Source organism: Bombina bombina, chromosome 7, assembly GCF_027579735.1.
Source record: "Bombina bombina isolate aBomBom1 chromosome 7, aBomBom1.pri, whole genome shotgun sequence".
Lineage (NCBI taxonomy): Eukaryota > Metazoa > Chordata > Amphibia > Anura > Bombinatoridae > Bombina > Bombina bombina.
Genome location: NC_069505.1, coordinates 236,307,193 through 236,322,120, shown reverse-complemented (window position 1 = coordinate 236,322,120; position 14,928 = coordinate 236,307,193). Strand labels below are relative to the sequence as shown.

General features: G+C 39.6%; 1 protein-coding gene across 2 annotated transcripts in view; it reads left to right on the top strand.

Annotated features, from left to right (window-relative positions):
- The window catches only part of GTF2H1 (general transcription factor IIH subunit 1), a 173,418-nt gene that overhangs the window by 36,692 nt on the left and 121,798 nt on the right, over positions 1 to 14,928 (top strand). For both annotated transcript variants that reach the window (XM_053720664.1, XM_053720663.1), the window contains exons 4-5: positions 2,880 to 3,042; positions 12,604 to 12,697. In XM_053720664.1, coding sequence (XP_053576639.1) covers positions 2,880 to 3,042; positions 12,604 to 12,697 — 257 coding nt within the window. The remainder of the gene's footprint in view (positions 1 to 2,879; positions 3,043 to 12,603; positions 12,698 to 14,928) is intronic.

Below are 14,928 nucleotides of genomic sequence, written 5' to 3'. Positions count from 1 at the left end.
CTCCCTGGACCTTGAACTTGGTTCTGAGGGTATTGCAGAGGGTTCCGTTTGAATCTATGCACTCTATTGACATTAAGATTCTTTCCTGGAAAGTCCTCTTTCTGTTGGCTATTGCATCGGCTCGCAGAGTCTCGGAGTTGGCGGCCTTGCAATTTGAGCCTCCTTATTTGATCTTTGACGCTGATAAGGCTGTTCTACGCACTGGTTTGGGATTTCTTACCAAAGTTGTGTCTATCAGGAAATAGTAGTTCCTTCTTTGTGTCCTATCCCCTCTTCTCCTAAGGAGGGTTACTTCATAATTTGGACGTGGTTCGAGCCTTGAAGTTTTATCTTCAGGCTACAAAGGAATTCAGACAATCTACATCTCTTTTGTGGTGTATGCAGGGAAGCGCAAGAGGCAGAAAGCCTCTTCTACTTCTTTGTCCTTTTGGTTGAGGAGCATGATTCACTTAGCCTATGAGACAGCGGGACATAAGCCTCCTCAGAGGATCATGGCTCATTCGACTAGAGCTGTGGCTTCTTCTTGGGCCTTTAAGAACTAGGCCTCTATGGAGCAGATTTGTAAGGCGGCTACCTGGTCCTCCTTACATACCTTTTTATAGTTTTACAAATTTGACGTTTTTGCTTCGGCGGAAGCTGTTTTTGGGAGAAAGATTTTACAGGCTGTGTGCCCTCAGATTAGGGTCCGCCTTTTTTTGCCCTCCCGTTTTTCATTGTGTCCTCTAGAGCTTGGGTATTTGTTCCCACAAGTAGTGAATGAAGCCGTGGACTCTCCTTTCCTTTAGATGGAAAACATAAATTATGCTTACCTGATAATTTAATTTCCATCAAGGGGAGGAGAGACCACGGCTCCCGCCCATTGCTCCGGTGGGCGGACCTAAATTTAATTTTTGTTCTTCTGGCAGCATTTATACCCTGATATTTATCCTACTGTTCCTTGTTCCTTCGGCAGAATGACTGGGGGATGAGGGAAGTGGGGGAGGTATTTAAGCCTTTGGCTGGGATGTCTTTGCCTCCTCCTGGTGGCCAGGTTCTTATTTCCCACAAGTATTGAATAAAGCCGTGGACTCTCCTCCCCTCGATGGAAATGAAATTATCAGGTAAGCATAATTTATGTTTTTTATTTTTAAGATTAGGGATTTGGGCCGCTGTGAAAGAGCTAAATCCCCTTTTAAGGGCAGTAAAATAGCTGAATGCCCTTTTTAAGGGCAATGTCCATACAAATGCCCCTTTAGGGGCAATGGGTAGTTTAGGTTTTTTTATTTGGGGGGTTTGGTGGGTGGGGGGTTTTACTGTTAGGGGGGGACTTGGTTTATTTTTAATATAAAAGAGCTGATTTCTTTAGGGCAATGCCCTACAAAAAGCAATTTTAAGGGCTTTTGGTAGTTTATTCTTAGATTAGGGGGTGTTTTTATTTGGGGGTCTTTTTTATTTTCATAGGGATGTTTAATTTTTTTTTTATTTTGGATAATGTGGTTTATTATTTTGTGTAATGTTAAACTTTTTATTTTCTGTAATTTTAGATTAGTTTAAACTTTAGTTTTCTTTATTTTTAAAGTAATGTTAGGGTTTGTATTTTAATTGTAATTTAGGATTATTTTAATTTATGCAATGGGATTAATTTAGGGGGTGTTAGGTTAGGGGGCTTAATGATTAGTAATTTGCGTTGTGGGGTTTAGGGGTTAATAGATGTATTAGGTTAATTAGCAATGTGTGTTAATGACGGTTTAGGGGTTAATAGATGTATTAGGTAGTTTGCGATTTTGGGGTTGGTGGATTTAGGGAATAATAATAATATTATTATTAGGTAGTTGTTTGTTTTTTCTTAACACTTATTTCGGGCAGTTAGTTTTTTTTTTTTTTTTTTAATACTTATTTCGGGCGGTTAGGTTTTTTGTTTTTAATGCTCAGTTTGCCTTCGCTGCATCCCGGTGGATTCCGAAAATGACAGGGTGGTGAAAGAATCCACCTGCAGTGGATTCTTTCACCACCCTGCCATTTTCGGGAATTCAACTGCATCATGGTGAATTCTTTTGACTGTGCGCGCAGCCAACATTCCTTTGAGTATAGATATGAACATTCAAAATAAAAACTTTGATAGTAAAATTATTAGAAAACTTACTTTTCTCCTGGCTGTTTTACCAATTATTCTGAGGCTTGACCACCTCCCGCGAGGAGGATGGGCTCACTATGAGTGACAAGTTTTGTCTTCCAATCCAAGATTAGCCTATTTGCATTTTTCCCCCCATTGTGTGTGCATGTGAGCGTGCACGTGCTCCCCCTTCGCACGTGCACGTAACCTACTTCAGAGTGAGCCTGTGTAATGTTGCTGATAAACGATAAAGCTCTTCATGTCTTGCGGTCTTATAATTTGCTACATACAGATATGCAACAGGGGTAGCGTAAATCAAGAATAGATAGGTACCTAGATAGATCTAGGTACTGATCAAAAAATCAATTAATTTTGCTGTTAAGAAGGTTACAAAGTACATATCAGAAGTGCAATACATCAGTAACCTGGAACAACAACATATTTTTATCTTTTCAATTCACTCTGTTAATATGTATGGACTTATATCATTGTTTTGTGCTAAAGCTAAGATACTGATTCGGGGTTTGGAATCAGTACAGCAATCTTGTCTTTAGTAGCATAAAATGCCACTCATTTTGCTCTATAGCAGCACTGAGAATAGTCTTCTAGATGCTGAGGTTGTGGAAACCTACAATAAGGAAATTCAGGAATGTGTGAGATATGCTCAAGCTTTGTTAGATCGCATCTGCAGTCAGTATATATTTCTATTTGATTTGATCTTTACAGAGGTTAGGGGGAGTAACCTTTCAGTGTTCCCTGTCATATTATCACACCTTTATCTTGACAGAATGCTGAAAGAAGATCCTGTCTTATTCCAGCTCTACAAGGACCTTGTAGTGAGTCAGGTGATCAGTGCTGAAGAGTTCTGGGCCAATCGGCTAAGTTTAAATTCTTTGGACTCTGCGTCTTCTAACAGCAAGCAAGACGTGGGCATTTCGGCTGCTTTCTTGGTATGTCTTATCACTCGTTAAACTTTTCTTATGCTAACAAGTTGGGTTCGTAAAAAGAAGCCTTAGTACCGCAAGTCTTCAGAGTTCGTAATTTGGATGAAACTGTCATGTCCTTTTTTAATATCTATTATTAAAATTGCTTGTTTAATGTGATACCATCATGATTATACAGGCTTCACAAACTTAAATTCCAACTCCTAAATATCATTTAAAGATTAAAGTTTAAAAACAAAACAAACAAAAAAAACAGCAAACCAAAGGAACGTTCTCAAAAACCTGTCAAGGTTTTTAAAACATTTAATCCATTTCAGTTCTACTACGCCTTTAAACAAGCTAAGCCCCAAGGGCTTTCTGTTATCTCCCTCTTGGTGTTGTGTTGTTAGTACTTACTGGCTAGAGCTTACATAAAGCTGCACGTTCGGGAGTATAGTCGTTATCAAGCAGGTGTTGAGTTAGTATTTACTGGCCAGAGCTTACATAGAGATGCACGTTTGGCAGTTTAGTAGTTAACAAGCAGGTGTTGAGTTGTATTTACTGGCCAGAACTTACATAAAGCTGCACGTTTGGGAGTATAGTAGTTATCAAGCAGGTGTTGTGCTGTTGGTATTTACTGGCTCGAGCTTACATAAAGCTGCACTTTTGGGAGTATAGTAGTTATCAAGCAGGTGTTGTGTTGTTAGTATTTACTACTGGCCAGAGCTTACATCAAGCTGCACTTTTGGGAGTATAGTAGTTATCAAGCAGGTGTTGTGTTGTTAGTATTTACTACTGGCCAGAGCTTACATCAAGCTGCACTTTTGGGAGTATAGTAGTTATCAAGCAGGTGTTAAGTTAGTATTTACTGGCCAGAGCTTACATAAAGCTGCACGTTTGGGAGTATAGTAGTTATCAAGCAGGTGTTGAGTTGTTAGTATTTACTGACCAGAGCTTACATAAAGCTGGACGTTTGGGAGTATAGTAGTTATCAAGCAGGTGTTGTGTTAGTACTTACTGGCCAGAGCTTACATAAAGCTGCACTTTTGGGAGTATAGTAGTTATCAAGCAGGTGTTAAGTTAGTATTTACTGGCCAGAGCTTACATAAAGCTGCACGTTTGGGAGTATAGTAGTTGCCAAGAAGGTGTTGAGTTGTTAGTATTTACTGGCCAGAGCTTACATAAAGCTGCACGTTTGGGAGTATAGTCGTTATCAAGCAGGTGTTGTGTTAGTACTTACTGGCCAGAGCTTACATAAAGCTGCACTTTTGGGAGTATAGTAGTTATCAAGCAGGTGTTGAGTTGTTAGTATTTACTGGCCAGAGCTTACATAAAGCTGGACGTTTGGGAGTATAGTAGTTAACAAGCAGGTGTTGAGTTGTTAGTATTTACTGGCCAGAGCTTACATAAAGCTGCACGTTTGGGAGTATAGTAGTTATCAAGCAGGTGTTGAGTTGTTAGTATTTACTGGCCAGAGCTTACATAAAGCTGGACGTTTGGGAGTATAGTAGTTAACAAGCAGGTGTTGAGTTGTTAGTATTTACTTGCCAGAGCTTACATAAAGCTGCACATTTGGGAGTATAGTAGTTATCAAGCAGGTGTTGAGTTGTTGGTATTTACTGGCCAGAGCTTACATAAAGCTGCAGTTTTGGGAGTATAGTCGTTATCAAGCAGGTGTTGTGGTGTTAGTATTTACTGGCCAGAGCTTACATAAAGCTGCACGTTTGGGAGCATAGTCGTTATCAAGCAGGTGTTTAGCAATTAATGCTCCACTTTTACGTTGGAAACCAGAGTGTTTGTTCAGTAATGAAATTATTCCTTTGACTGCTGTTGCCAGGACTGACATTTAGTATCTGGTTCACAAGCCAGATGCATCTCAAGCAATGCAAGGTAAAAAAGGACATCTTACATCTACGTAAGTGTAGTATTTAGTGAAAGGTAAAACATTAATTTTGTTGAAAACACCTGGCACCAGGTATGGAGTTAAAATGAACATGTTTAGTAGGTTTAAAAATCATAAAAACAAATAACCCTTCAAATCAGTTATTACTGGTGATGAGATGCACATAAAGCATCAAGAGAATCTTCCCATAGCTCTGGTTATGCTCACGTAGATTATTCACAGTTCTGTCATCCAATAAATACAAGAAAAATGCGTATCCTGATCCACAATCACTTTGTCAGGAAACGCATAATGGCGCAAACCTAAACCCGCTCTTACAGCCAAGAGGCACTGTTGGCCATGACGCCATACTGGATAGGTAGATGGAAGCCCCACTCAAATCCACAGACATGTTAGTTTGATGAGTGTATATCTGAAATGAGAGGCTATTTAAAGCCTGGAGTGTATTTGTGCATCTGGTTTTTGCCTTATTTGTAGGATGAATTATCTGTTACCAGATCTCTCTGGTATGAGTGAAGCTTCCAGGTACCGACAGCTGACTGTATCTTCTTGTTGTAAGTAAAGGTCCAGCGTTGTATGCTTTTTGATCCTGAGACGTCAGAGGGAGCCGTCTGATTGTGGATCAGACAAAGGAACTATCAGCTATACATACGTGAGCGTAAGCAGAGATAAAGGTCCGTTCTCTTTATGCATTAGGTGCAGTTCATTACCGATAGTTGTTTGTTTTGATGAATATTTTTTGTTTTTCTTTACTCTTAAAATGTGGAATTTAACATGATACCTGGTGTCAGTTGTAAGAGAATAATACCTTTCCCTTCACTAAATATTGTGCTTTTTTAGTTTGTATTGTTAAAAATATAGTAGTCAACTGTGTCTGGTTTATTTTTCTAATACTTTAAACAATCCTGGTTAAAGTGAGTAATCCTCTTCTATGTAACTTTAATGGGACAGTGGTTAAAATCTAAACTGCTGAATATTGTTAGTTTATTTTGTGACCTTAAGACAAATAATTGTATTGGCACCGGCTTATACTGTCCTGCTATCTACTGTATATACGTTTTTGTCTGTTTCCATTATTAATATTTTAGTATATGTGAAAACTGCATAGTGTTCTGACACCCGAGGTACGGAAAATAGGTAGAGGAGCTGAATATACAACATTGTGTTAATAGTGCACCAATTAGAGGGAGCTTTCTCCTGTTAAGTGTAGTCAGTCCACGGGTCATCCATTACTTATGGAATATATCTCTTCCTAACAGGAAACTGCAAGAGAATTACCCAGCAGAGCTGCTATATAGCTCCTCCCCTCACATATCATACTCAGTCATTCTCTTGCAGCCTAACTAAAAAGGAAGCTGTGAGAGATCTGTGGTGTTTTTTAACTTAGTTTATTTCTACAATCAAAAGTTTGTTATTTTTAAATGGCACCGGAGTGTGCTGTTTATTCTCAGGCAGCATTAGAAGAAGAATCTGCCTGAGTTTTTTTCTATGGTCTTAGCAGACGTAACTAAGATCCACTGGCTGTTTCTCATCTGAGGAGTGAGGTAACTTCAGAGAAGGGGAATAGCATGCAGGGCTCCCCTGCAACAAATGAGGTATGTGCAGTAATTTATTTTCTGAGGAATGGAATTGACTGAGAAAATACTGCTGATACCATTGTAAAGTAAGTTCAGCCTTAAATGCAGTGATAGCGACTGGTATCAGGCTGATGTGTGTGTACACTGAATGTATTTTTCTAAGGAATGGAATTGACTCTGAAAATACTGTTAATACTGAAATAATGTATGAGCCTTAACTGCAGTAAAAACGACTGGTAGCAGGCTTATTAATAATAATACATAACTTTCAAATGTATGTTTAAAACGTTTACTGGCTTGTTAATCGTTTTTGTGAGGTACTTGGTGATAAAACTTATTAGGGCATGATTTTTACCACATGGCCATTTTTGTTTTCTGCATAGAAACAGTTTCTGAGCTTCCCCACTGTTGTAATATGAGTGGGAGGGGCCTATTTTAGCGCTTTTTTGCGCAGTAAAAATTCAGTCACAATCTGTCTACTTCATCCTCCATGATCCAGATCGTCTCTAGAGAGCTCAGGGGTCTTCAAAATCCATTTTGAGGGAGGTAATCAGGCACAGCAGTCCTGTGACAGTGTATTTGACTGTGAGAAAAACGTTAATTATATAATTGTTATCCGTTTTGGGTACTAAGGGGTTAATCATCCATTTGCTGGTGGGTGCAATCCTTTGCTAACTTAATACATTTACTGTGAAAATTTGGTTGCTATAACTATTTTGGTCATTGTTATTTCAACTGTCAGTTTTTCTGTGCTTCTTAAAGGGATACTAACCCCTCATTTTTTCTTTCATGATTCAGATAGAGCATGCCATTTTAAGCAACTTTCTAATTTACTCCTATTATCAATTTTTCTTTGTTCTCATGTTATCTTGATTTGAAAAAGCAGTAATAAAACGTTAGGAGCCGGCCCATTTTTTAGTTCAGCACCTTGGTAGAGCTGCTGATTGGTTTGCTACATTTAGCCACAAATCAGCAAGTTCTACCCATGTGCTGAACAAAAAATGGTCTGGCTCTAAAGCTTACAGTACTGCTTTTTCAAATCAAGATAGCATGAGAACAAAGACAAATTAATAATAGGAGTAAATTAGAAAGGTGCTTAAAATCTCATTCTCTATCTGAATCATGAAATAAAAAAATTGGGTTTAGTATCCCTTTAAAGGCACAGTAACATTTTTTATATTGCTAGTCTCATTGCTAGTTTGTTTAAACATGTCTGACTCAGATGAATCTCTTTGTTCACTATGTTTAAAGGCCAATGTGGAGCCCAATAGAAATTTGTGTACTAATTGCATTGATGCTACTTTACATAAGTCAATCTTTACATGTAAAGAAATTATCACCAGACGACGAGGGGGAAGTTATGCCGACTAACTCTCCTCACGTGTCAGTACCTTCGCCTCCTGCTCAGGAGGTGCGTGATTTTGTGGCGCCAAGTACATCAGGGAGGCCCTTACAAATCACTTTGCAAGACATGGCTACTGTTATGACAGAAGTATTATCTAAGTTGCCAGAATTAAGAGGCAAGCGCGATATCTCTGGGTTAAGGATAAAGCGCGGATGAGATGAGAGCCATGTCAGATACTGCGTCACAGTTTGCAGAACGTGAGGACGGAGAGCTTCATTCTGTGGGTGACGGATCTGATCCAGGGAGACTGGATTCAGAGATTTCCAATTTTAAATTTAAGCTAGAGAACCTCCGCACATTGCTAGGGGAGGTATTAGCGGCTCTGAATGATTGTAACACGGTTGCAATTCCAGAGAAATTATGTAGGTTGGATAGATACTATGCGGTACCGGTGTGTACTGACGTGTTTCCTATACCAAAAAGGCTTACAGAGATTATTAGCAAGGAGTGGGATAGACCGGGTGGGCCTTTTACCCCTCCTCCCATATTTAGGAAAATGTTTCCTATTGACGCCACCACACGAGACTTATGGCAGACGGTCCCTAAGGTGGAGGGAGCAGTTTCTACTTTAGCTAAGCGTACCACTATCCCGGTGGAGGATAGTTGTGCCTTTTCAGATCCAATGGATAAAAAATTAGAGGGTTACCTTAAGAAAATGTTTGTTCAACAAGGTTTTATTTTACAGCCCCTCGCATGCATTGCGCCTGTCACTGCTGCGGCAGCATTCTGGTTTGAGTCTCTGGAAGAGGCCATTCGCTCAGCTCCATTGGATGAAATAATCAACAAGCTTAAGACACTTAAGCTAGCTAACGCATTTGTTTCTGATGCCGTTGTGCATTTAACCAAACTTACGGTTAAGAACTCCGGATTCGCCATCCAAGCGCGCAGAGCGTTATGGCTTAAATCCTGGTCAGCTGACGTGACTTCTAAATCTAAATTGCTTAATATTCCTTTCAAAGGGCAGACCTTATTCGGGCCCGGCTTGAAAGAAATTATTGCTGACATTACGGGAGGTAAGGGCCATGCTCTACCTCAGGACAGGGCCAAATCAAAGGCCAAACAGTCTAATTTTCGTGCCTTTCGTAACTTCAAGGCATGAGCAGCATCAACTTCCTCCGCTCCAAAACAGGAAGGGGCTGTTGCTCGTTACAGACAGGGCTGGAAAGTTAACCAGTCCTGGAACAGGGGCAAGCAGGCCAAGAAACCTGCTGCTGCCCCCAAAACAGCACGAAGAGAGGGCCCCCTATCTGGAAACAGATCTAGTGGGGGGCAGACTTTCTCTCTTCGCCCAGGCTTGGGCAAGAGATGTCCAGGATCCCTGGGCGTTGGAGATCATATCTCAGGGATATCTCCTGGACTTCAAAACTTCTCCTCCACGGGGGAGATTTCATCTTTCAAGGTTATCAGCAAACCAAATAAAGAAAGAGGCGTTTCTATGCTGTGTACAAGACCTCTTACTAATGGGGGTAATCCACCCAGTTCCGTGGACGGAACACGGGCAGGGATTCTATTCAAACCTATTTGTGGTTCCCAAGAAAGAGGGAACCTTCAGGCCAATCTTGGACTTAAAAATCCTAAACAAATTTCTAAGAGTTCCATCATTCAAAATGGAAACTATTCGAACCATCCTTCCCATGATCCAAGAGGGTCAGTACATGACCACAGTGGATCTAAAGGATGCCTACCTTCACATACCGATTCACAAGGACCATTACCGGTATCTGAGATTTGCCTTCCTAGACAGGCATTACCAGTTTGTAGCTCTCCCTTTCGGTTTAGCTACGGCTCCAAGAATCTTTACAAAAATTCTAGGATCACTTCTGGCGGTACTAAGACCGCGAGGCATAGCGGTGACTCCGTACCTAGACGACATTCTGATACAAGCGTCAAGTTTTCAAACTGCCAAGTCTCATACAGAGATAGTTCTGGCATTTCTGAGGTCGCATGGGTGGAAGGTGAACGTGGAAAAGAGTTCTCTATTACCACTTACAAGAGTTCCCTTTCTAGGGACTCTTATAGATTCTGTAGAGATGAAAATTTACCTGACAGAGGCCAGGTTATTAAAACTTCTAAATGCTTGCCGTGTCCTTCACTCCATTCCACACCCGTCAGTAGCTCAGTGCATGGAAGTAATCGGCTTAATGGTAGCGGCAATGGACATAGTACCATTTGCGCGCCTGCATCTCAGACCGCTGCAATTGTGCATGCTAAGTCAGTGGAACGGGGATTACTCAGATTTGTCCCCCCTACTAAATCTGGATCAAGAGACCAGATATTCTCTTCTATGGTGGCTTTCTCGGCCACATCTGTCCAAGGGGATGACCTTTCACAGGCCAGATTGGACGATTGTAACAACAGACGCCAGCCTTCTAGGCTGGGGAGCAGTCTGGAATTCACTGAAAGCTCAGGGATTATGGACTCAGGAGGAGAAACTCCTCCCAATAAATATTCTGGAGTTAAGAGCAATATTCAATGCTCTCCTAGCTTGGCCTCAGTTAGCAACTCTGAGGTTCATCAGATTTCAGTCGGACAACATCACGACTGTGGCTTACATCAACCATCAAGGGGGAACCAGAAGTTCCCTAGCGATGTTGGAAGTCTCAAAGATAATTCGCTGGGCAGAGTCTCACTCTTGCCACCTGTCAGCGATCTACATCCCAGGCGTGGAGAACTGGGAGGCGGATTTTCTAAGTCGCCAGACTTTTCATCCGGGGGAGTGGGAGCTTCATCCGGAGGTCTTTGCTCAACTGATTCGTCGTTGGGGCAAACCAGATCTGGATCTCATGGCGTCTCGTCAGAACGCCAAGCTTTCTTGTTACGGATCCAGGTCCAGGGACCCGGGAGCGGTGCTGATAGATGCTCTGACAGCCCCTTGGGTCTTCAACATGGCTTATGTGTTTCCACCATTCTCGATGCTTCCTCGTTTGATTGCCAAGATCAAACAGGAGAGAGCTTCGGTGATTCTGATAGCGCCTGCGTGGCCACGCAGGACCTGGTATGCAGACCTAGTGGACATGTCGTCCTGTCCACCGTGGTCTCTGCCTCTGAGACAGGACCTTCTAATTCAGGGTCCTTTCAAACATCCAAATCTAATTTCTCTGAGGCTGACTGCATGGAGATTGAACGCTTGATTCTATCAAAGCGTGGCTTCTCTGAGTCGGTTATTGATACCTTAATACAGGCTAGGAAGCCTGTTACCAGAAAAATTTACCATAAGATATGGCGTAAATATTTACATTGGTGCGAATCCAAGAGTTACTCATGGAGTAAGGTTAGGATTCCTAGGATATTGTCCTTTCTACAAGAGGGTTTAGAAAAGGGCTTATCTACTAGTTCGTTAAAGGGACAGATTTCTGCTCTGTCTATTCTTCTACACAAACGTCTGGCTGAAGTTCCAGACGTTCAGGCTTTAACTAGGATTAAGCCTGTGTTTAAGTCTGTTGCTCCGCCGTGGAGCTTAAACTTAGTTCTTAAATGTTCTCAAGGCGTTCCATTTGAACCCCTTCATTCCATTGATATCAAGCTGTTATCTTGGAAAGTTCTGTTTTTGATGGCTATTTCCTCGGCTCGAAGAGTCTCTGAGTTATCTGCCTTACATTGTGATTCTCCTTATCTGATTTTTCATTCAGACAAGGTAGTCCTGCGTACTAAACCTGGGTTCTTACCTAAGGTAGTTACTAACAGGAATATCAATCAAGAGATTGTTGTTCCATCTCTGTGTCCTAACCCTTCTTCAAAGAAGGAACGACTTTTGCATAATCTGGACGTAGTCCGTGCCCTGAAATTCTATTTGCAGGCAACTAAGGTTTTTCGTCAAACTTCTTCCCTGTTTGTCGTTTACTCTGGACAGAGGAGAGGTCAAAAGGCTTCGGCTACCTCTCTCTCTTTTTGGCTTCGTAGCATAATACGCTTAGCCTATGAGACTGCTGGACAGCAGCCTCCTGAAAGGATTACAGCTCATTCTACTAGAGCTGTGGCTTCCACCTGGGCCTTTAAAAATGAGGCCTCTGTTGAACAGATTTGCAAGGCTGCGACTTGGTCTTCGCTTCACACTTTTTCAAAATTTTACAAATTTGACACTTTTGCTTCGTTGGAGGCTATTTTTGGGAGAAAGGTACTTCAGGCAGTGGTTCCTTCTGTTTAATGTTCCTGCCTTGTCCCTCCCTTCATCCGTGTACTTTAGCTTTGGTATTGGTATTCCATAAGTAATGGATGACCCGTGGACTGACTACACTTAACAGGAGAAAACATAATTTATGCTTACCTGATAAATTCCTTTCTCCTGTGGTGTAGTCAGTCCACGGCCCGCCCTGTTTTTACGGCAGGTCTAAATTTTAATTAAACTCCAGTCACCACTGTACCCTATGGTTCCTCCTTTCTCGTCTGCTTTGGTCGAATGACTGAGTATGATATGTGAGGGGAGGAGCTATATAGCAGCTCTGCTGGGTAATTCTCTTGCAGTTTCCTGTTAGGAAGAGATATATTCCATAAGTAATGGATGACCCGTGGACTGACTACACCACAGGAGAAAGGAATTTATCAGGTAAGCATAAATTATGTTTTTGTTGTTGGCTGGAAATGACTATAATTGCATTTTACTGCTGGCAATCTGTAATTTAAACCACAATTACTGCGTTATAAATGTTGATATTTAAAATAAGTAGAATTTTCTGTGTTGACTAAAGAGGTCCTGTTGTTTTTAGGCCGATGTTCGTCCTCAAACAGATGGATGCAATGGTTTGCGTTACAATTTGACTTCCGATATCATAGAATCAATATTCAGGACATATCCAGCTGGTATGATTTATCTTTTATAATAGTACGGTGATATTTTCTAGGCTAGTGACTTTAAAACTGCTTAACTATATACACACACGGCTAAATATTTTTTTCTTCTTTCAATATTTTTTCCAGTGTCATAACAAACTAAACTAGACATTTTTCCCAGAACATGTACACTATCTGACTGCATTACTGTCCAATAAAAGAACATTTTTTATATGTATTTATAAAGTTTATTCACAAAACTACAGGTTTGACATCCTGTCCTGCAGTTCCTTTTTAAGTAAGGCCACACCTACATGTAAATCCCACAGACGCAGAAGAAATAGAGCTAGTCCTTAACAAAACATGATTGTATATAACTAGTCATTAATAAAATATGATTGTATATAACTAGTCCTTAACAAAACATGATTGTATATAACTAGTCATTAATAAAATATGATTGTATATAACTAGTCCTTAACAAAACATATTTGTATATAACTAGTCATTAATAAAACATGATTGTGTATAACTAGTCATTAATAAAACATGATTGTATATAACTAGTCCTTAACAAAACATGATTGTGTGTAACTAGTCATTAACAAAACATGATTGTGTATAACTAGTCCTTAACAAAACATGATTGTGTGTAACTAGTCCTTAACAAAACATGATTGTGAATAACTAGTCCTTAACAAAACATGATTGTGTGTAACTAGTCATTAACAAAACATGATTGTGTATAACTAGTCCTTAACAAAACATGATTGTGTGTAACTAGTCATTAATAAAACATGATTGTGTATAACTAGTCATTAACAAAACATGATTGTGTATAACTAGTCCTTAACAAAACATGATTGTGTATAACTAGTCATTAATAAAACATGATTGTGTGTAACTAGTCCTTAACAAAACATGATTGTGTATAACTAGTCCTTAACAAAACATGATTGTGTGTAACTAGTCATTAACAAAACATGATTGTGTATAACTAGTCATTAATAAAACATGATTGTGTATAACTAGTCATTAACAAAACATGATTGTGTATAACTAGTCATTAATAAAACATGATTGTGTATAACTAGTCATTAACAAAACATGATTGTGTGTAACTAGTCATTAACAAAACATGATTGTGTATAACTAGTCCTTAACAAAACATGATTGTGTATAACTAGTCATTAATAAAACATGATTGTGTGTAACTAGTCCTTAACAAAACATGATTGTGTATAACTAGTCCTTAACAAAACATGATTGTGTGTAACTAGTCATTAACAAAACATGATTGTGTATAACTAGTCATTAACAAAACATGATTGTGTATAACTAGTCATTAATAAAACATGATTGTGTATAACTAGTCATTAACAAAACATGATTGTGTATAACTAGTCATTAATAAAACATGATTGTGTATAACTAGTCATTAACAAAACATGAGTGTGTGTAACTAGTCATTAACAAAACATGAGTGTGTGTAACTAGTCATTAATAAAACATGATTGTGTGTAACTAGTCCTTAATAAAACATGATTGTGTATAACTAGTCATTAATAAAACATGATTGTGTATAACTAGTCCTTAATAAAACATAATTGTGTGTAACTAGTCATTAATAAAACATGATTGTGTATAACTAGTCATTAATAAAACATGATTGTCTAATTTATCTACTTTTCTTGGGTATCCTTTGAAGAAGTAATTATGCACTACAGGGAGCTAGCTTACCACATTGATAAGTCAATGACGAGGCATATATGTGCAGCCACCAATCAGCAGCTAGCTTCCAACTCCTAAGCCTACCTAGGTATCCTTTTCAACAAAGGACACAAAGGGAACAAAGCAAGGTAAAAGAAGTTAAATGGTATGTTCTATCTGAATCACGGTTTATTGGCAGGGGGAGTGGTTTCATGTCCCTTTAAGGCTAATAAGCAAGACTCCCACTACTTTATTGCTTGACAGTGACGTGCTTCGTTATGGAACATGGGTTTTACAAAAGTTACGTTTTAGATGACTTTGCCCCTTTAAATGTGACTACAAATTTCCATCCATTTCATGATCTGAATTTGTGCTTCCTGTGCTAATCCTAAAGGGACAGCAAGGTCACAAGCCCACATTTTTCTTTCATGCTTTAGATAGAGACTACAGTTTTAAACACCTTTCCAATTTACTTTGTGAAATTTGCTTCATTCTCATGGTATAATTTTTTGAAGTAACAATAATGCACTACTGGGAGCTAGCTAAACACA